The sequence below is a fragment of the Bos indicus x Bos taurus genome, chromosome 10, assembly GCF_003369695.1.
Source record: "Bos indicus x Bos taurus breed Angus x Brahman F1 hybrid chromosome 10, Bos_hybrid_MaternalHap_v2.0, whole genome shotgun sequence".
Taxonomy (NCBI): Eukaryota; Metazoa; Chordata; class Mammalia; order Artiodactyla; family Bovidae; genus Bos; species Bos indicus x Bos taurus.
This window is the reverse complement of record NC_040085.1, coordinates 70241240-70262417: the sequence shown is the minus strand read 5'-3', so window position 1 is coordinate 70262417 and position 21178 is coordinate 70241240. Positions and strand designations below refer to the sequence as shown.

The 21178-nt window shown below is 40.8% G+C and overlaps 1 protein-coding gene and 1 pseudogene across 3 annotated transcripts in view; one reads left to right on the top strand and one right to left on the bottom strand.

Moving 5' to 3' along the window:
- ESR2 (estrogen receptor 2) overlaps positions 1 to 21178 on the top strand; it is an 88310-nt gene that overhangs the window by 2859 nt on the left and 64273 nt on the right. For all 3 annotated transcript variants that reach the window (XM_027554292.1, XM_027554291.1, XM_027554293.1), the window contains exons 2-4: positions 10866 to 11307; positions 12892 to 13064; positions 20370 to 20486. In XM_027554292.1, the coding sequence (XP_027410093.1) occupies positions 10955 to 11307; positions 12892 to 13064; positions 20370 to 20486 (643 nt within the window). In that variant the 5' untranslated portion in view covers positions 10866 to 10954. The remainder of the gene's footprint in view (positions 1 to 10865; positions 11308 to 12891; positions 13065 to 20369; positions 20487 to 21178) is intronic.
- LOC113900521 lies at positions 9102 to 9198 on the bottom strand (annotated as a pseudogene).

The window sequence follows — 21178 nt, the reverse complement described above, 5'->3', positions numbered from 1 at the left end:
CGCTAGGCACTCCTAATAAAGGTACGTCAGATTGATGTCGTTTTCCTTTTTCCTTGGTGTTGTGAAAAACAAGAGCCTGTCTTTTAAATATGCATACAACTTACCTTTCAGAGAACTACAGTGACAGTAACTAGCGAACGCAGACTGGCAAGTTTATGAAGCACCAGCAAACTGGATAGTTGGCATTTCTGACTGAAACCGTTACAGCTCTTGATAATAGCTAAGGGCTTTACAAAGGGACTCTTTTGCAGGTGTACTTGAGAGAGGACAGAAGAATGAGGGTCACCTGGGAAGACAAATTACTGGACTCATACTTCCACAAGGCAGGACTGCGGTTTTGTTGATGAATGTTTTGTGTTCTACTGTCGAACCCCGGACTGGCAGGAGAGTTGAATGTGCTCAACTCTGCAAGGGCATGTCCTTTTGAATATCTTCACCCACAGCTCTCCTCCACCCTCCTCCAAATATTTTAATATGGTTCGGTTTCCTAAAAGTGGAGCGTTGTCACTGACAGTTGGTATTGGGAAGGAGCAAATACTTGATGATGAAAGAGAAGATTGATGGGCTTGCCCTGCGCAGCCCCACCCCTACCCTTACAGTGTGATAACCATGGGGCTGAGGCTTTGTCCTCTTCCTGTATTCAAGCCCTAAAAATCCTATCTCCTGTCCAGCTCAGTAGGCTACAAGGGAAGTTATTTTTCTCATTTTGGAAAATACCTGTACATGGTCTTAAGAGTTGCATGTGAGTTAATTATTAATGATGATAGTGTGATGATTTTAGAGTGCTTTTTATTTCTAATATCAAACTGAGAGCGTTAATATTTTTCTTTGGGAAAGATACATTTAAGGCTAATGGTTGGCAAGTAGCCACCTATACACATCAAGGGCACTTGACACCTAAGACATACTCTTCATCTTTAAATTCCTTCCATTGTCTGCTTTGTGAATGTGAATTTATGACTTATTCAGGCACAGATGTGGGGTGTTAGTGCTGAATGCTTGGACAAGTGTGATGGGCAGACTGGAAAATACAGCATAGGAGCATGTGGTGTTTTGTGTCCCACGCAGCTACTTGCAGCTCAGCTTTTTGGGCGGTGGCGATGGACTGTCAAGAAGGTGAGAGTAAAATCAGGAGGCAGAAATCTTCAGGGTGGCCAAAAGGGCATCTGAATCTAAATCATCTCGAAATCCTGTCTAACACTCTAAGCATATTCAGTGGCATACCGAAAGACTGAGGGGAACCTATGTGAGGTCCCTGTTTTTACTGAAGATGTGGGAACTCAGGGAGTTTATGTGATTTGTCTAAGGTCACCTGGCCTTCAGGCACAGCTGGGCGTTGGGCCCAGTGTTCTGCTCTGTCCTCTGGACAAGAATATATATAAAAACAGGCCTAGTGGTGACTGCCTTCTGATTTTTTTTTTTTTAACCAGGCTTAATAGGCACTTTGATAAAAATCAGTCTACTCTTTCTAGAGTGTCTTTGTGCCGTTTCTAGGGCCTGCCCTTTTCTTTGCCAAGGAATCACTGTCAATATTTGGAATTTTAAAAACTTTTAAAAAGTTAAAATTATTTTTTAGTTTAAGAGCCATAATGCATTCCCCAGCTAGTACGTTAGAACACTGTGTATAATCCCATGTGTACAAAAAGCTTTCGTGCTGGACACAGACATGACCTGAGAGGGCTCCACACAGGTGTGTGTGCTGGAGGAGTGTGAGAGAGAGAACTTTGGGCAGGAGACAAGGGCTGTTCATCATGAAGGATATGGGCCACCTGTTTTAGGCTATGGTGAGGATTTAAAACCAGCATGCAAATAAATGACTACTTATAGATTCGGGATGTCCGGGTACACATTCTTTTGTTGGCCTGGTGAAATTCTACACCTGCCAGGCCCAACAATTAAGGTGTTTAGAGACTGTTTTTCCTTGTTATACCAGAGCTTGAGGTCACAGAGGCAATGCTTCGATGTTCAAACCAATGTGTCAGGACAATCCAGTTGGTACATTGTTGTAGATATGTATTCTTTTGGGAATCCTTTCCTTCAGTCAGTTTATATTCTTGGTTTAGAGCAGAACTGCTTAAATGACCACAGGTTGTTTATTCACTTTTCTAGACCTCCAGTGAAGAAGACTTTCCTTTTGCTACCTGTTCTCTTGGGTCCCAGGTCTACTGCAGTGATTTAAATTCATCACCCTTTGTTGTGTCTTTGCTTAAGAAGGAAAAACCCTTTGCATTGGCTACCAAGTTATTAGTTACCCAAAACTCCGCTGACAAATAGTTGTCATGTGAATCTGGATAATTTAAAAGATACCCAACCAAAACCCAGCACATCCTCTTAAGCACTGTCCAGCAACCAGCTATCACATGAATTATCATGGTACTGGGGTATGTGTGGAGATCTCAGAGAAGTTGGTGAATATGTATAAAACCTGTATTTTCTAAACCAAGTTGCTGTGCCTGGATGAATCTCCTGGATTCATAGATTCAATAGATTGCCTGGATGAATCTCCTGGCATTTGCTATTTTGCGGTATGCATCTGATAGGTCATTTCAGCATTTCTGGGTCGAGAATGAACATTTCAGTTATAGGTGTAAAAGTTCAATGGGATTGATTCTTTGCTCTTGAGAGAGATGTCATTTTGATTTTAAATGTTTTCTCTTTCCAACTGGATAATGGGGAGTATTATTTCAAGTTCATGGGTTTCCTTGCTACTATTCATCACTTTGTGTTGGTAGAAACTTTATGGTTTTAAGAGGCCTAATGAAAGGAAAAGATGGCCTTGGTTTTCTGATAGTTTAGTGGGTTGGCTTTTCTGAGCTACTTAAGCTGAAATGCCAAATACATTTCTTTTGGGCAATGTAAGGTTCAGATAGCATGAAAGTCAGCCCAACTTTGGCCAAAATGTTCAGAGAATGATTTTTTTTTTTGTTTAAGCAATTTAATTGGTTTTTAAAAGTTGAGTATTACATTGAAGCCTGTTTTCAAATTCTTATTTTAAAATCTACTGCTTTCCTGCTTAATTTCTTGAATATAATTTGATCTTCATTTGATGATTGAGAGTGTTGAATTTATCCTTAGGTAAGTTTACTGTGAGTAGTGTTCTGTATAAGAAATAGGCTTACCCAGAGGCTCAGCAGTAAAGAATCGGCGTGCCATGCAGGAGATGTGGGTTGGCTCCCTGAGTTGGGAAGATCCTTTGGAGAAGGAAATGGCAACCCATTCCAGTATTCTTGCCTGGGAAATCCCATGGACAGAGAGGAGTCTGGTGGGCTACAGTCCATGGGGTTGCAAATGAGATGGACATGACTTAATGACTAAATAACTGTATAAGAAAGTTGGGATACTCACCATGGTGATCGCACTAAACTTTGGATATGCTTTTTTAAAATTATTATTAAATTGTGTAAGCCGTCTTGTTTTTTTTTTTTAAGTTTAAGAAATAAATATTTAATACTGTAAATCAACTATGTGCATGTATGCTAAGTCACTTCAGTCGTGTCCAACTCTTTGGGACTCTGTGAACTGGAACCCGCCAGGCTCCTCTGTCCGTGGAATTTTCCAGGCAAGAATACTGGAGTGGGTTGCCATTTCCTTCTCTATAGGATCTTCCAGACCCAGGGATTGAACCCGTCTCATGACTTCTGCGTTGGCAGGTGGCTTCTTTACCACTAGCGCCACCTAGGAAGCCCCAATCAGCTATACTTCAATATTGCTTCCAGAATACAATTTTTATGCATGTTACTTAACTATTTTGTTCTCAATTGTATACTGTTTAAGTTGTGTTTTAAAATACTTTAAATGTCTTTTGATTAAATAATTGGCCACATAAGATGCTCAATTCAGTTCAGTTGCTCAGTCGTGTCTGACTCTTTGAGACCCCATGAACTGCAGCACGCCAGGCCTCCCTGTCCATCACCAACTCCTGGAGTCCACACAAACCCATGTCCATTGAGTTGGTGATACCATCTAACCATCTTATCCTCTGTCATCCCCTTCTCCTCCTGCCCTCAATCTTTCCCAGCATCAGGGTCTTTTCAAATGAGTCAGCTCTTCGCATCAGGTGGCCAAAGTGTTGGAGTTTCAGTTTCAACATCAGTCCTACCAATGAACACTCAGGACTGATCTCCTTTAGGATGGACTGGTTGGATCTCCTTGCAGGCCAAGGGACTCTCAAGAGTCCTTTCCAACACCACAGTTCAAAAGCATCAATTCTTCATTCAGTAAAAGGTGCTCAGCTTTCTTTATAGGCCAACTCTCACAGATCATTTAGCAAAAATAACCCACTAAAATACAGTCACTGAGGTGCAGTATGGAAAACATAAGCACAGTGTATGTGTATGTGCAGGTCGATTGAAATGGGAGAAGTGTTTTTAGGGCAAATTGAGGGATAAAAAACCTCCTAACAATACAGTCAATTTTAGAGCTGACATCTAAAGGCTACCAGTGACCTAACTGCCAACTCCTATATTCAGTCACTTGCTCTAACAGGTCATTTCTATGGTTCTATAAATGTTTTCAAGGATCTCTATTAAAGACCTTCCTTGATAGATACAATGTGGTGTAAACATCAGTGGAATATTATTCAGCCTTAAAAAAGAAATTCTGACATGTGTGCCAACATGGGTGAACCTTGAGGACATTAGGCTTGGTGAAATAAGCCAGTCACAAAAGAACAAATACGGTATGATTCCTCATATGTGAGGTACTAAATAGTTTAAATCTGTACAGACAGATGGAGAAGGAAATGGCAACCCACTCCAGTACTCTTGCCTGGAGAATCCCATGGATAGAGAGCCTGGCAGGGTACAGTCTGTGGGGTCACAAAGAGTCAGACGTGACTGAAGTGACTACGCACGCACACAAGCATGCATGTACATACAGACAGAAGTAGAATGCTGGTTGCCAAGGAGCTGGGGGACGGAGGAATGGGGAAGTTGTTTAACATGTGTAGAGCCTTAGTTTTGCAAGATGAAGAGTTCTAGAGATTGGTTGCATGACAAAGAGAAAGTATTTTACATTACTGAACTGTAAACTTAGAAATAGTTAAGATGGTAAACTTGATGTGTATTTTACTACAACTTTTTAAAGTTTGGAAATTGCTAGTTTTGACAATAATTCAGTTCAGTTCAGTCACTCAGTCATGTCCGACTCTTTGCAACCCCATGAATCGCAGCACACCAGGCCTCCCTGTCCATCACCAACTCCCGGAGTTCACTCAAACTCATGTCCATTGAGTCGGTGATGCCATCCAGCCATCTCATCCTCTGTCGTCCCCTTCTCCTCCTGCCCCCAATCCCTCCCAGCATCAGAGTCTCTTCCAATGAGTCAACTCTTTGCATGAGGTGGCCAAAGTATTGGAGTTTCAGCCTTAGCATCATTCCTTCCAAAGAACACCCAGGACTGATCTCCTTTAGAATGGACTGGTTGGATCTCCTTGCAGTCCAAGGGACTCTCAAGAGTCTTCTCCAACACCACAGTTCAAAAGCATCAATTCTTCGGGGCTCAGCTTTCTTCACAGTCCAACTTTCACATCCATATGTGACCACTGGACAATAATTAGCATTATGCTTTATCCTTTATATTTTCTTTTAGTAATCAGGGATTGTATACATTGACTGGGAATCTAAGTAGTTGAAATATGGAATCATGTACTCATGATTAATAAATACACATAGATATTTTTAAAAATTTCCTTGATCTTGTATTTATCTTCAGCTACCATTCTCTCTCCGGTCCCTTGTGGTCAGTCAGTGTTGATTGGAAGTGGTAGCACCTTTGTATTAGTTCCTTATTATTTTACCTGGTCTGCCTGCCTCCTTTACTGGGGACCGTGGCTCCTTGAAGGCAGGGTGTATGTCTCTTGGGATTCCTTTAGATCCTCTGTATCTGCTTAATACCATGCCTACTGAAAGTGCTCCATCTTTCATACTCTTTACTGGCTGAAAGCATATATTTTCTACACATTTCTTCATTTTTTCCTTGTTTTTAATCTGTACCATGTGGGATCTTAGTTCCCTGACCACGGATCAAACCTGTGCTGCCTGCATTGAGAATGTGGAGTCTTAACCACTGGACTGTCAGGGAAGTTTCTTCATATTCTTTTCTTACAATAGATATTTATAGCATTGTATTGGAAGGTGAATAAAATATAGTGTGTGCTTTCAGGGAGCTTAAAACCTAATTGTATGTACTTCTTACTCTCCCACTCCACCGTTACCACTTCCAAGAAGGATTCAGTGTAGTTCTCATCTAATAGGGGTGCTAGTGTGAAAAAAGTGTTAAGGCATAGAATGCCAACCACTTCACAATGTACTTTGTGTATTTCTTATGGATGGGGCAGGTTTTCTGTAGGAAAATGAAGGAGGTTAGAGTGGAATGATGAGTTGGGGCAACATAGTGGAATGCCTTGACTGTTAGAAGAGCATGGCTTAGAAGAGGCTGGTGGGGAGCAGAGCTGCTCAGAGCTGGGTTTTTAAGAATGTTAATCTGGCCCCTCTGGGGCCCTGGAGAGAGCTAATTGGAGTCTAGGAGCAGTGAGGAACCTATTTAAGATGCACAGATAAGAAGTAGCAAGAGCTTGCTCCAATGGTGGCAAAAGACTTACTGGGGGAAAGGCATAATGGAGAGAGAAACTCATGATGACGGGTTTGATGAAAGGCAGCTGGATGAAGGGGAGAAGACAGATAACTGTAATGGGCTTTGTCATTAACACAAATAGGAAATGAGTGGCTTACGGGAGGAAAATGATGAATTTTCCCATGGATATTGTACCAGTTGGTCTTCCCAGGTGGCACTAGTGGTAAAAAAAAAAACCCCGCCTGCCAATGCTAGAGACGTAAGAGGCTTGGATTCAATCTCTGGGTCAGGAAGATCCCCTGGAGGAGGGCATGGCAACCCACTCCAGCGTTCCTGCCTGGAGAATCCCATGGACAGAGGAACCTGGAGGGCTACAGTCCATAGGGTTGCAAAGAGTTGGACATGATTAGCGATTTAGCCGGAGAAGGCAATGGCACCCTTGTACTCTTGTACTCAAGGCATCCAGTACTCTTGCCTGGAAAATCCCATGGATGGAGGAGCCTGGTAGGCTGCAGTCCATGGGGTCGCTAAGAGTCGAACACGACTGAGCGACTTCACTTTCACTTTTCATGCACTGGAGAAAGAAATGGCAACCCACTCCAGTGTTCTTGTCTGGAGAATCCCAGGGACAGGGGAGCCTGGTGGGCTGCCGTCTATGGGGTTGCACAGAGTCGTACACGACTGAAGCGACTTAGCAGCAGCAGCAATTTAGCATGCATGCATGTATTGTACCATTAGCCAGTGCTCTATAACACGTTGTCATCAAGTTTAGCAGCTTAAAACAACAAACATCTCACATGGTTTCTGAGAGGAATCCAGAAGCAGTTTAGCTATAGGATATTGTCCAGGGCTGCAGTCACCTGACCATTAGACTGGGGCTATAGTTCCTTACTGGCTATTGGCAAGAGGCCACTGTAGGGCTACTTGAGTGTCCTCACAATATGGCAGGTAGCTTTCCCACAGAATGAGTGATCCAAGAGAGCAAGCCAGATAGAGGCTGCAGTGCCTTAGTCATGGAAGTGCATGCCATCCATTCTGCCATAATTTATTCTAGAAGGGTGTCACTAAATGCAGGCCATACTCAAAGGGGAGGTTAGGCACCATCTTTTGAAGGGGAGGAGTGTTAAAACTACCACAGATATATTGTTTTGATGACAAATGGAGTGAGCATTCAGAGGAAAATGTCAGGAAGAAGGAATTGGGAGCTTTAGAGAGCCAAGCTGCCTGCATAAGGAGGTAGGTGCCAGCTGGAGCTGAAAATACTGAAAATGGAGAACTTCTCTAGGCAAATTTTTTAATGATCTCTCTCAACCAGTCTCATTATTAAAGGTCATTGTTCCCTTCCCCAAAGTATATTATTCCAGATATTTAAACTTTTAAGTTTTCCATTTTTAATTTCTTGTATTGTTTTGTTTTTTCTCCAAGCTTATGAAAAATCTCGGTTACAGAAAAGTTGAAAGACTAGTATAATGTCCATATATTCACTATCTGGAGTCAGTAATTATCAGCATTTTGATTTATTTGCCCACTGTATCTGTCCATCTGAATATTTTTCTGAACTACTTATTGAGTGGCATTCTTTGGTAAAGAAGGGTTTCCCCCTCTATCTTGGGAAAAACTACAGGTCCTCTTAAAAAGGCAGAGTACAGGTTTAATTCTTTTCCCCTGATGACTAATTAAGAGAGTGAGGAACTGATGTAACAGTCACTTGCAACGGTAGCAGATGATTTTATTTGAACACCAGTATGGACTCGTAGTCCAAAGCATATGTAATTTTGCTGTTTATTGCCAAGTACCCATGGAAGTTGTGCCATTTTGCATTCTCACCAACAGTGTAGAAGCCAGTCCATGTTTTTTCCGTAACCTTGCCAAGAGAGTCTGTTGTAAAACATTTGAGTTTTTGGCAAACATCAGTGAGAAATGGTATTTTGGTACACTTTGATTTGTATCTCTTTATTGAACAAAGTTGAACATCTTTTTATGTGTTTTGAGAGCCATTTGCCTTCCTTTTTGTGTGTTCTGTTTGTGTTTTTTGCCTGTTTTCCCAATGAAGTTTGGATTTTTTTTTAAAAATCTTAGTTTAAGAGCTCTCTCTATATACCAGAGAAATTAGCCCTTTGTTTCTAATATGAGTTGGGAGTATTTTTTTCCAGTTTGTCATTAACGTTTTGAGTTATGGTGTTTTTTTTAAAATTAGTTTTTAGTGGAATATAGTTGATTTACAAGGTTGTGTTAGTTTCTGATGCACAGCAAAGTGGATCAGGTACATAAATACACATTTACCCTTTTGAAAAATTCTATTCCCATGTAAGTCAGTACGGAGTATTGAGTAGAGTTCCCAGTGCTGTACAGCAGGTTCTTATTGCTATCCATTTTATATACAGTAACGTACATACGTCAGTCCCAGTCTCCTGATTTATCCTCCCCCTTGATAACCGTAAGTTTTCTACGTTGTTGACTCTATTTCTGTTTTGCAAATAGATTCATTTATACCTTTTTTTAGATTCCACATATATGTGTATCATGTAAAAAATATGAAATGCTTCAAAATTTGCATGTCATGCATGCACAGGAGCCATGCTAACCTCTGTATTATTCCAGTTTTTAATATCTATGCCGCCAAAGTGAGTGCTGACTTATGCCGTTTTTATGATATGTGGATATTGACTTTCATGAGTTTATGTACTTTTATGCACATCTTTTAATTGCATCTGGATTTTGAGTCATAGTTAAGGTTTCCCCTACACCCGTATTATAAGGGGATTTATCTGTGTTCTCTTCTAGTCTAACCTGTGCAGCCCCTTCTTCCTCCCCCCATTCCTGTCTTACCCCCTCTCTCTTCCTCCTCCCTCTCCTTTCTCTTTCCAAATCTCTGCTAACATTTGGAGTTTATTCTGGCATACATGTCTTTTTCCAATGATTATTCTGTGTTCCAATGTTTTTGTAGCGATTTGAGACATCGCCTTTATCATATGACAAATTTCCAAAAACTTTTGACTTTTAAATTGGCTGTTTTGGGATTTTCTATTCTGTTGCATAGCAGTGTGTTTCTCTCCAGTCAGGAAAGAAACTATACAATAGGTTCAACAGGAGCAGTCTAATATAAGAATTCCCAACTGTGATGGGAGATTAAGTGTAAGATGTAAGAAACTCTATAAGGCACCCAAGAGCCGAGGTAGAGTACCCAAGGAAGGACAAACTTCGGGGGCTGGGGGTGTTCGGACCTCCTTGGAAAAGACAGTTTGGCCACTAAAATGTTCACTGGTTTACCCAGACAAAAGTGGTCTGGAGTTGCAGGTGGGGAGCAGGCAACCAGCATTTGGTAGCCTGGGCATGCCCTGGAAATCCAGTTGCCTGCCAGAGCGGAAGGCCTTCAGAGCATGCAGGTGCTGGTGATGAAGCTTGCACAAGGAACAACTTCTCTAACTCCTCAGGACGTAGTCTAAATAGGTCGTTGCAGAAAGATTCTTGCCATGCCAGGGCTGCAAGTTTGCAATGGGATCTTGTTCTGGACTAGCACAGGCTCCACTGGCTGTTCTCACCCACAGTGTCAGCCTCTGCCCCTGCCAGAAATCACAGCGGCCTCTTCCTCCTGCAGTCCCTGCAGCGCCCTCTACTGAGAAAGCTTAGCACTGGGCTCAGTTTAAATGCTTAAAGGAATTCTATTGCCATAGAACATATATTATGTATATTGAAGAGTGCATTAGAAGGTGAGAGGCAATAAATTGATCATTGACAGGTGCATTGGCCTATGTATTCCTTTTTTATCATTGGCTATTCATAATATATTTGAAGATCTGTTAATGCTAGTCATGCTTACTGATCTACCCTTTGAGGTAGGTTTTTTAAATTTTTCTGTAAGAATTTAAAAATGAATTTATCTACTTCTAGGGGGAAAAAAACTGGTTGGCATTTTTATTTAATCCTATATTTTTTAAGTTTTTTTTTTTTTCTCTCCAGAGATTGAACCCAGGCCACAGCACTGAGAGCCCAAAGTCCTAACCACTAGGCTACCAGGGAACTCCCTGTGTTTTTTAATTTTTAAAAGTATTTTATATTAAATTCTCATGGTAGAAAATTCTTATAGTTAACAACAAAAGCTTTATGGAAGTGAATGAAGAAGAAAACGAATTCCATGCCTTTTATTCCTCCCCCTCTAAGGTTGTGTGTATATTTTTCATGATGTATTTCTAGGTCCATATAAGTGTGTATGTATAATAAAAATGTGTCAACCTTTTTCACAGTATGCTTGTACCTGTAACTTAGAAATGTCTTTTCTTTTTTCTTTACAGCCATACCTGTCCATGACTCTGTGAACATTATAATGTCCTTTTGTGCCTCTTCTTACAAGGGGTTTTCCTAGCTGTTACCTACTCAAGACATGGATGTCAAAAACTCACCATCTAGCCTTAACTCTCCTGTCTCCTATAACTGCGGTCAATCCATCCTACCCCTGGAGCCAGGCCCCATCTATTTACCCTCTTCCTATGTAGAGAGCCGCCATGAATACTCAGCCGTGACATTCTATAGCCCTGCTGTGATGAATTACAGTATTCCCAATAACTCAGAAGATGGGCCTGGTCGACAGACCACAAGCCCAAATGTATTGTGGCCAACTCCTGGACACCTCTCTCCTTTAGCCATCCATTGCCAGCCGTCAGTTCTGTATGCAGAACCTCAAAAGAGTCCTTGGCGTGAAACCAGATCATTAGAACACACCTTACCTGTGAACAGGTAAATCCAGTCTTCATTCTGAATTATATTATGGCCGATATTCAGATTGCTTTATGATTTAGTGAGAAGAAAGATATATGTTATACAAGGTCTTCATTATCACATAGAGCACCTAAAACATCTGATGTTCTGAATTCTAGGATATCTATTCTGATATTCTAGTCCTTACTAAAAAGTTGAGCTTTTAGATCTGTGTTGTGGGGGAGAATTCACTTCATGACTGTCTTTGGAAAATATTTAACTTAAATCACTTCCTTCTTGATGAAGTGATTTGAGTTTCAAAAAGGAGTTTTAATTTCAAGTTAGATCCTTCCTATCTTGAAGTGAAATCACAGCTTAGTGTTCACGACAAATTATGTCCAAGATAAAAGTAACCATTGGTATTACAGCTTGATGAAATGCTAGACAGGTGAAAAGATAAACTTTGCTACAAATTTTTAAACAGTGAACTAAATAACATTTTATAAAGATTGACAGGAATCTAAATGTGGACTTTAGTTGAACATTCTTAAACTCTAAGTGCAAGGTAACATGATGGATTATTCGCATTCAATTTGTTATACATACACACACGTATATATTTTGTGCTAGGTGGCTTGTGGGGTCTTACTTCCCCAACCAGGGATTGAACTCGGATAGTTTTAATGATAATCATGGCTACGGAGGGCAGAGGTAGTACAGGGAGAAGCATGAGGGGGCATAACTTTACACAACAACCCAAGCACTAAGTTATAGCATATTTGACATTGAAATTTATTACTTTTGAATATCATAAAACTTTGAGAAAGCCATATTACACACTAATTTTATTTTTCTTCTTTTTTAAAGAAGTTTTTGATGGGTAAAAGAGAATATGAAAAATGTAGATAACTTTTTAAAAATAATGTCTTCTCATTCAACTTTTAAAGGAAGAAATATCTTATTTCTGAGGACAAGTTCTAATCAGAGTTCTGTGAATATTTGGTTACAGTAAACCTCAGCATATTAAATTTATAAATCAATCATACCTCTGCCATGTCCTTTCCAAAGGAAATATGCTGTAGCAAAATTAGGAACTAGCCCAGTGTGTTCTTGGTGTCTGCAGGTGCTCCCTTGTGGGTTCTCCCTTCCTCTGTGGTAAGCCCTGGCCCTCTCTCCACCCTGCATTGAACACCTGCTTTCTTCAGAGCCTTCTCAAGGGACAGGCATGTGTTTATGCTCTCCCCCTCTCCCCTCCTCTTCTCCTTTGCTCTCCCTTTTTCCCCACTGTTCCCACCCAGACTTGATGTGGTCACTGATTATAGAGATGTACACCCTGATGGCTACAGCTAGTTCTCCATGGTAACCAGTGTTCATTTGCACTACGTGGATGGGTGTAAACTCACCTATCCACTTTCAGACACCAGCGATCCCGACAAGGCGATTCTTAATAGATCTGATATCAGTAACAAAGGTTTTGCTTGATCAAATCTCTTGGAATATATTTGTTATGAAGCCTGGAGGGCAAAGAGATACATGAGGCAATGTTCATGCTGTTCCTTTTTCTAGAAAGGGCTTGTTTTACCATCAATGTTCTTTTACAGTGAATGTTCTCTTTGCCCCTAGGGAGACATTGAAAAGGAAGGCTAGTGGGAGCAGTTGTGCCAGCCCTGCTACTAGTCCAAGTTCAAAGAGGGATGCCCACTTCTGTGCTGTCTGCAGTGATTATGCGTCGGGATATCACTATGGAGTCTGGTCGTGTGAAGGATGTAAGGCCTTTTTTAAAAGAAGTATTCAAGGTACAAGAGTGTTGTTAGCTGCTTTTTTTGTTTTCCACTTTGCTTTTAAACAATTTTGCAGATGACCTGGCAGAAATTTCACCTTTGTTTGCCCTGCGTGGTACACAGAGTACTTGATGAGTGTTTCAGAGGATCATGTGTCTTTGGGGGTGGGGGGAATTGTTTCAAGTATAGAGTACTTTATCTTTCACACAGATCTGTACCCCAAAACCCAAATGGATCTTGTACCACCATCACCTGTTGCTATCTTCCTAGGAGAGAACATCTTATGACCTTTGTGAAGGTTGGAAAAAATGTGTGCCCATTAGGAACTGCGAAGATTGTTTCTTCCTTTGACTTGTGTTTAATATCTAGCATACGTAACAGTTGAGATGGTGGGCTGGCTCCTGAGGAAGAGAGAATATGTTTTATGCAGTCAGTAGCTCAACTAGTGGAACCTCCTTCACAATCCCATTTTCTGGTCTGAGTTTAGACTGTTTCCCTACCCTTCTCCAAATTTCTGTTAGGCTGGCTTTTTGTTTCTGTAATTTTGTTAAATCATCTCTTTAATCAATTTCAGATTGTACGCACCTGGTTTCAAGGCCAGTCAGCCCCTTGCCACACGTTTCCTTGCTAGTCCTAATTTGCTGCAGGCACTTTCTTGCTTGCTTGTGCTCTCAGCCGTCTCTCTACCCCCATAACCCCTCCCTTGTCAGCCCTCCTTCCAGGCAGTGGCCTGTGTTCCCATCTCAGAGCTCCCTTCCCTTTTCTGCCAAAGCCTTGTTCTTAACCGGTTAAAGAAAGCTACCTTAAAGCAATGCATAGTGTGCAAGTGGTGAACAGCAGTTTATTGAGTTAATTCACCCAATGAAACTCTAGATTGACAGCATTTTACCTCAAGCAGAGAAGCTGATGTAATCTAGAGGGAGATGAGGGGTGGAATGTTACTAGATAAGGAATCACCTTCCTCTGAGTCCCTGGGAAATTCACCCTTCATAGATGAGCACCTCGGAGAAGGCGATGGCACCCCACTCCAGTACTCTTGCCTGGAAAATCCCATGGCCGGAGGAGCCTGGTAGGCTGCAGTCCATGGGGTCGCGAAGAGTCGAACACGACTGAGCGACCTCACTTTCACTTTTCACTTTCATGCATTGGAGAAGGCAGTGGAAACCCATTCCAGTGTTCTTGCCTGGAGAATCCCAGGGACGGGGGAGTCTGGTGGGCTGCCGTCTATGCGGGTGCACAGAGTCAGACACGACTGAAGCGACTTAGCAGCAGCAGCAGCAGCAGATTGGCACCTGTTTGTCCTCAACCCTCCATTTAGTAGCTCTGTGACTTGATGTCCTGGCCTGGTTTCCTCATCTGTGAAATGGAGGTAGTTATTCAAAAACTGAAATGTGAACATATTTGTAAAATGTAGTTATGTGAAATGTAGTTATGTGAAAAATATTTGGTCAATTATAAACACTGCAAGAGTAGAACTACTTGCAAATTCAAGTTATTCTAATTTTTCTTTTAACTCTTTTGTTTTCAAATGTCGGCGTCTTTTCTTTCTGCCTGTGTTGTTTCTCTTCTAATCCTAACCTCATTTAAACCCATCTCCTCTAAAATCTTCATAGTTAGGTGGATGAGGGCCTCTGCCATTTCCAAGCTCCTTTGCTTGTCAAAAGGAAAAACAACACAAATAAAGGAAGCTGATGTCATCAAATATTATCAAAATGTAAATCATGTTTGGCTATTTTTTTCTTTTATATACACAGAACTTTTCTGCATTTAACATTTTCAGTGCTTAAATTTTTTTTGGTTATCATTGTACTAGTAGATTATCAGGTCAGGTCCAGTTTCTTGTGATATATGATCAGAACAATTTAGATTTTCTGAAATTCAGAACCAAACTCTTGATATGATGATAATTCTCTACTTTGTTGAAGTTCTAGAATTTTATATTCTAAAGGAAGTTTTGATCCAAAAAACACTAACTACATCCTTAAAAGAAAGAATTTTTCTTATTTGCTCCTTGGGAAAAATCTCTGTATGGACTATATTTCATGAACCCTGAGACTGCAGCTGATAACAATAAGTTTACTGCGCTTTCCCCACATCATTCCTTCCTAATGCATCAGCAAAGGAGCTGTTAGGAAAGGGAGAAGGAAGGTCATATCCTAAAAGTGCAGATGGTAATGTTAGTGCTCTTACAATTGCTGAATGCCTAATTGATTATTTCTTTAGACTCTGCCTATTTTTGGTACCCTCTGGTATAAATGCATTGCAGTAACTCAAAACAACTACTCAATTTTTTTGGTATGTCGAATGGAATGAGAATCAAATATATTTTCATAAATTGAAAAAGAATAAAACAGATTCTTTTGGGCTTCCCTGGTGGCTCAGCTGGTAAGGAATCCGCCTGTAATATGGGAGACCTGGGTTCGATCCCTGAGTTGGGTAGATCCCCTGGAGAAGGGAACAGCCACCCGTACCTGTATTCTGGCCTGGAGAATTCCGTGGACTGTACAGTACATGGGGTCACAAAGAGTCAGACACGACTGAGCAACTTTCACTTCACTTCACTTTGTTTTATTAAATAAATCCATTTTCACTGATTTAAAAAATATAGGACCTTTTTTTTTTTGTTTGAGATATAATTTACATACAACAAAATTCCTCTATTTTAATTTTATAGTTTTTTTTTTGGTCTTTTTGCAAAGCCATGAGGCATGTGGGATCCTAGTTCCCCACCAGAAATTGAACCCATGCTTCCTGCAGTGGAAGAGTGGAGTCTTAACCACTGGGCCACCAGGGAAGCCACAAATTTTACAGTTTTATGAATTTTGAAAATATATGTAGTCATGTAACCAACACTGTAATTAAGATACGGAACATTGCTATAACCTCAAAATATTCCTTCATGCCCATTGCAGCCAATTTCACCCAAGCTTCCCAGGCTCTGTTGACCCTTGATCTATTTTCTATCCTTACAATTTTGCCTTTTCTAGAATGTCATATAATTGCATCTTAAAGTTTGTAACCATTTGCGTATGGCTTCTTTCACTTATGATGCTTTTAAGATTTATCTGTGTTGTTGGATGTATTAGTAGTTCATTCCATTTTTTTTTTTACTAATATTCCAGTAAGTGTACCCCATTTTGTTTATTTGTTCTTTTTTTTGGTCACATTGCAAGGTTTGTGGGATCTTAGTTCTCTGATCAGGGATAGAACTCTGGGAGGGAAGTGTGGAGTCCTAACCACTGAACCACCAGGGAATTACATGTTTATTTGTTCATTTGAATTGTTTCTAGTTCTATGCTATTTTGAATAAAACTGCTGTGAACATTTATGCATATCTCTCTGTTTAGACATTTCTTTTTGTTTCTTTTGGGTAAATACTTATGAGTAAAATTGCTACTTGTATGATAAGCTCCGTATGTGGCGCTAGGGGTAAAGAATCTGTCTACCGATGCAGGAAACGTAAGAGATGTGAGTTTGATCCCTGCGTCAGGAAGATCCCCTGGAGGAGGGATTGGCAGCCCACTCCAGAATTCTTGCCTGGAGAATCGATGGACGAGAATCCTGGTGAGCTACAGTCCGTGGGGTCGCAAAGAGTCAGATATGGGTAGCCTTTCCCTTCTCCAGGGGATCTTCCACCCAGGGATCGAACTCAGGTATTCTGCATTGCAGGCACATTCTTTACTGTCTGAGCAACAAAGGAAGCCCACACATTCATATGCATTCATTTCTTCAACAAACTATAATTGAGTACTTTGTATGGATTCAGTTCAGTCACCCAGTCATGTCTGACTCTTTGTGACCCCATGGACTGCAGCAAGCCAGGCCTCCCTGTAAAGCTTTATATCTTAAAGAATTAGCTTCATGATTTGCCTTGAATTTTGCTTTGCATCTTTCTTAGTTCTGTTCATATAGAGTAGTATGCTTCTCAGACTCTTGCACAGAGCAATAAAACCATTTTAATATGTGCAGTGTTTGCTGCAGTTCAAGGAGGACTTTTTTCTTTTTGCCAGAAATGAAGTGAATTACTATCACCTTCTTGCACACGGCATTCTCTAGGCTATTGTCTTCATATTATTGTGTTTTCCAATCCTTTTTTAAAAAATTAAAATGCTTTTTTACAACAAACTCTGAGACCAACCTCTCAGTTGAGTTCAGTCGCTCAGTTGTGTCCGACTCTTTGTGACCCCATGAACCGCAGCACGCCAGATCTCCCTGTCCATCACCAACTCCCGGAGTCCACCCAAACCCATATCCATTGAGTCAGTGATGCCATCCAACCATATTATCCTCTGTTATCCCCTTCTCCTCCTGCCTCCAATCTTTCCCAGCATCAGGGTCTTTTTCAGTGAGTCAGCTCTTCACATCAGGTGGCCAAAGTATAGGAGTTTCAGCTTCAACATCAGTCCTTCCAATGAACACCCAGAACTGATCTCCTTTAGGATGGACTGGTTGGATCTCCTTGCAGTCCAAGGGACTCTCAAGAGTCTTCTGCAACACCACAGTTCAAAAGCATCAATTCTTTGGCACTTAGCCTTTTTCACATTCCAACTCTCACATCCATACATGACCACTGGAAAAACCATAGCCTTGACTAGACGGACCTTTGTTGACAAAGTAATGTCTCTACTTTTCAGTATGCTGTCTAGGTTGGTCATAACTTTCCTTCCAAGGAGTAAGCGTCTTTTAATTTCATGGCTGCAGTCACCATCTGCAGTGATTTTGGAGCCCAGAAAAATAAAGTCTGACACTGTTTCCACTGTTTCCCCATCTATTTCCCATGAAGTGATGGGACCCGATGCCATGATCTTCGTTTTCTGAATGTTGAGCTTTAAGCCAACTTTTTCACTCTGCTCTTTCACTTCATCAGGAGGCTTTATAGTTCCTCTTCACTTTCTGCCATAAGGGTGGTGTCATCTGCATATCTGAGGTTATTGATATTTTTCCCAGCAATCTTGATTCCAGCTTGTGCTTCCTCCAGTCCAGCGTTTCTCATGATGTACTCTACATATAAGTTAAATAAGCAGGGTGACAATATACAGCCTTGACGTACTTATTTTCCTATTTGGAGCCAGTCTGTTGTTCCATGTCCAGTTCTAACTGTTGCTTCCTGACCTGCATACAGGTTTCTCAAGAGGTAGGTCAGGTGGTCTGGTATTCCCATCTCCTTCAGAATTTTCCACAGTTTATTGTGATCCACACAGTCAAAGGCTTTGGAATAGTCAATAAAGCAGAAATAGATGTTTTTCTGGAACTCTCTTGCTTTTTCCATAATCCATGGATGTTGGCAATTTGATCTCTGGTTCCTCTGCCTTTTCTAGGGCCTGGGGCAGCTCTTCTCGGCTGTGCATGTGCGCCATTGCAGCTACTGTGACCAACCTCTAGTTGTTCTTTAAATGCTTATTGTTGTAAACCTCATTATAAAATCAGTGAGAATAACATCATGTACAGTTCTTTGAGGCTTTAGAAGATATGTAAAAGATTACTCCTGCTATGGGAAATACTGTGGGATTACATTTACCTTCAAACTATAAAGCATTATATTCGAAACTACAATAGAAAGTCTCTGATTAGAAATATATTTTGGTTTTTAAAATTTATTTTTGAATATAAGTGAGGATAAAACCAATAACAAGATAATTATCTGTCCCTTAAAATTTTTTATGGTGGTGGTGGTTTAGTTGCAAGTCATGTCTGACTGTTGGGACCCCATGGACTGTAGCCCGCCAGGCTCCTCTTTCCATGGGAATTTCCAGGCAAGAATACTGGAGTGGATTGCCATTTCCTTCTCCAGAGGATCTTCCTGACCCAGAAATTGAACCTGGGTCTCCTGTTTTGCAGGCAGATTCTTTACTGACTGAGCTATGAGGGAATTGCCATAAACATAAACATAAAACATAAATAAAAATGTTTTATATATATATAATGTATCTATTATAAGTGACTGTGTTAGTTAGGTTACATTATATGGCAAATGGTGATGGGATCGCCTCTTGTGGTTATGTGAGACTCCATCATAGCAGCCTGGGGAGAGAAGTGGAGTCAGAGATGCACTCCTCCTACCCTGGAGGAAAGCAGACATCCTGTTGTCAAGTGCTTCTGGGCAAGTGCCTCTAGGAGCTAGGAGCAGTGTCCAGACTATAACTAGCAAGAAAATGGGGACCTCAGTCCTACAACTGCAAGGAATTAATTCTATCAATAACCTGAATGAGCTTGGAAGAGGACCCTGAACCTCAGATGAGGCCACAGCCCTGTCAACACGTTGGTTGAAGCTTTGTTGGGACCCTGAGTAAATTTTCCTTGAACTGTCTACTCATGGGAACTATGAGATAATAAATTTGTTTTATTTTAAGCTTTTAAAGGAATTTATTATGCAAAATGAAAAAGCAGTAACTTTAAGATTATTGAACTGAGCTTAAGTGTTTTCATTTGTAAAATCGGGATCATAGCTCTTTATAGGGAAGTTATATGAGTAAATGAGGTGCTCATGGAAAGAACCTGGAAATCAGTAGGAGGTCAGAAATGTTGATGGGTCAGGCTAAGAAGACATTGCTTCCTGTACACGGCCAGGATGGAGGGGCACTTGAGAGAGTGGTTTTTGCATCTCTCAGGTGCCTTTGCTGGTACCTAAGCCAACTCAGGGCATGGCTGGCAAGTCACAAACAACTGAAGTTCAACTTATGTTTTGTTGAACACATGTTACTGGAATCTGGAGTCTACCTGAAAGGAGAGAGGATTATAAAATTTCATTATGTTTCAATCATGGAACTATGTCTTTTTGAAGAGGTCTTTAAAATCTGGTGATTATCAAGTGGTACTTCTTTTTTTCCTTGTTTAGTTTGCTGATTTTTTATATTCTCTTATTGACCAGTTTAGTTCTCTTAGCTATGAATTCCCACTAAAAAGTCATGTTAAATCCCAAAGAAAAATGTATGCAAAAGAGTACAAGGAGTTTAGTTTGCTGACCTGACACCAAGTACTACTCTTGAGGAATTTTGTGACTTTGACCAAATCAATTTCAGGTGATTGTCTCACTTTCCATGTCCAAAGAAGAGTATTTCTAAGTGTATCTCTTGAGAATTCTAAAAACATTCAGAGAATAGTCTACTGGTCAAGATGTAGGATATCAAAATATTCCTAAATTTCTTTTACTCACTAATGAGGCACTGATGAGGTTACACTTGGTTTTTATACCTGTTCCTGTAGCTAGAAGCTGTTTTCCTATTTCTCAGCTGCGTGGCTTTAGCTGTGTTGTTGACCAGAAAAGAGAATTATCCAAAATATTGTAACAATAAACTTCCTTTTTTTTTTGCTCTGTTGTAGGACATAATGATTATATTTGTCCAGCTACAAATCAGTGTACCATAGATAAGAACCGACGTAAAAGCTGTCAGGCCTGTCGACTTCGGAAGTGCTATGAGGTTGGAATGGTGAAGTGTGGTGAGTGTTCCCGTCCCCTTCTGTGGTATGTGGGACATGCTGAGAGCCAGGTCAAACTGGGGACAGTTTGAGGACCTGAAGACATGGAGTCTGGGTGAGAGGAGATTTAGGGCGCGGTAATTATCTTCAAGTGTTTGCATGCTGTCGCATGGCAGGGGCATTGACTTATTCTCTGTAACTGTGGAAGACAGAGCTGGGGTGAACAGAAACAAGTTGCAGGAGGCAGATTTGGGCCCAGCATAAGGAAGAACTTTCTACAGGTCAAATGGTCTGACACCGGAATAGGCTGCTGCATGAATTAGAGAACTCTAGCCACTGAAGTGCTCAGATGGGCTGGATCACCATCTGCCTGAGGCCTTGAAAAGTCCCAGGATGAAGTTCTGGTACATGTTAACAGTTAAAGCTGGGACAAGAAGGTAGACTACATTGTGGGTTACTGGGATGACTCACGCCTGTCACTCCATTAACTTTCTAGAACTGGAAAAAATATATATGCAGGAGTCAGAAACATGATAGACCTATGGAAAGCATATAGAGCATGAATTTTGTTCTAAGATGGTATGTGTGCATATATATGTGTATACACACATGTATACATGCATGAACAGACAAAGGGAAATGGGAACACTAGTGTAACAACTGACAATGATGCTTACAATCTGCCTCCTCCAGCCAGCTAACTCAATTCATGT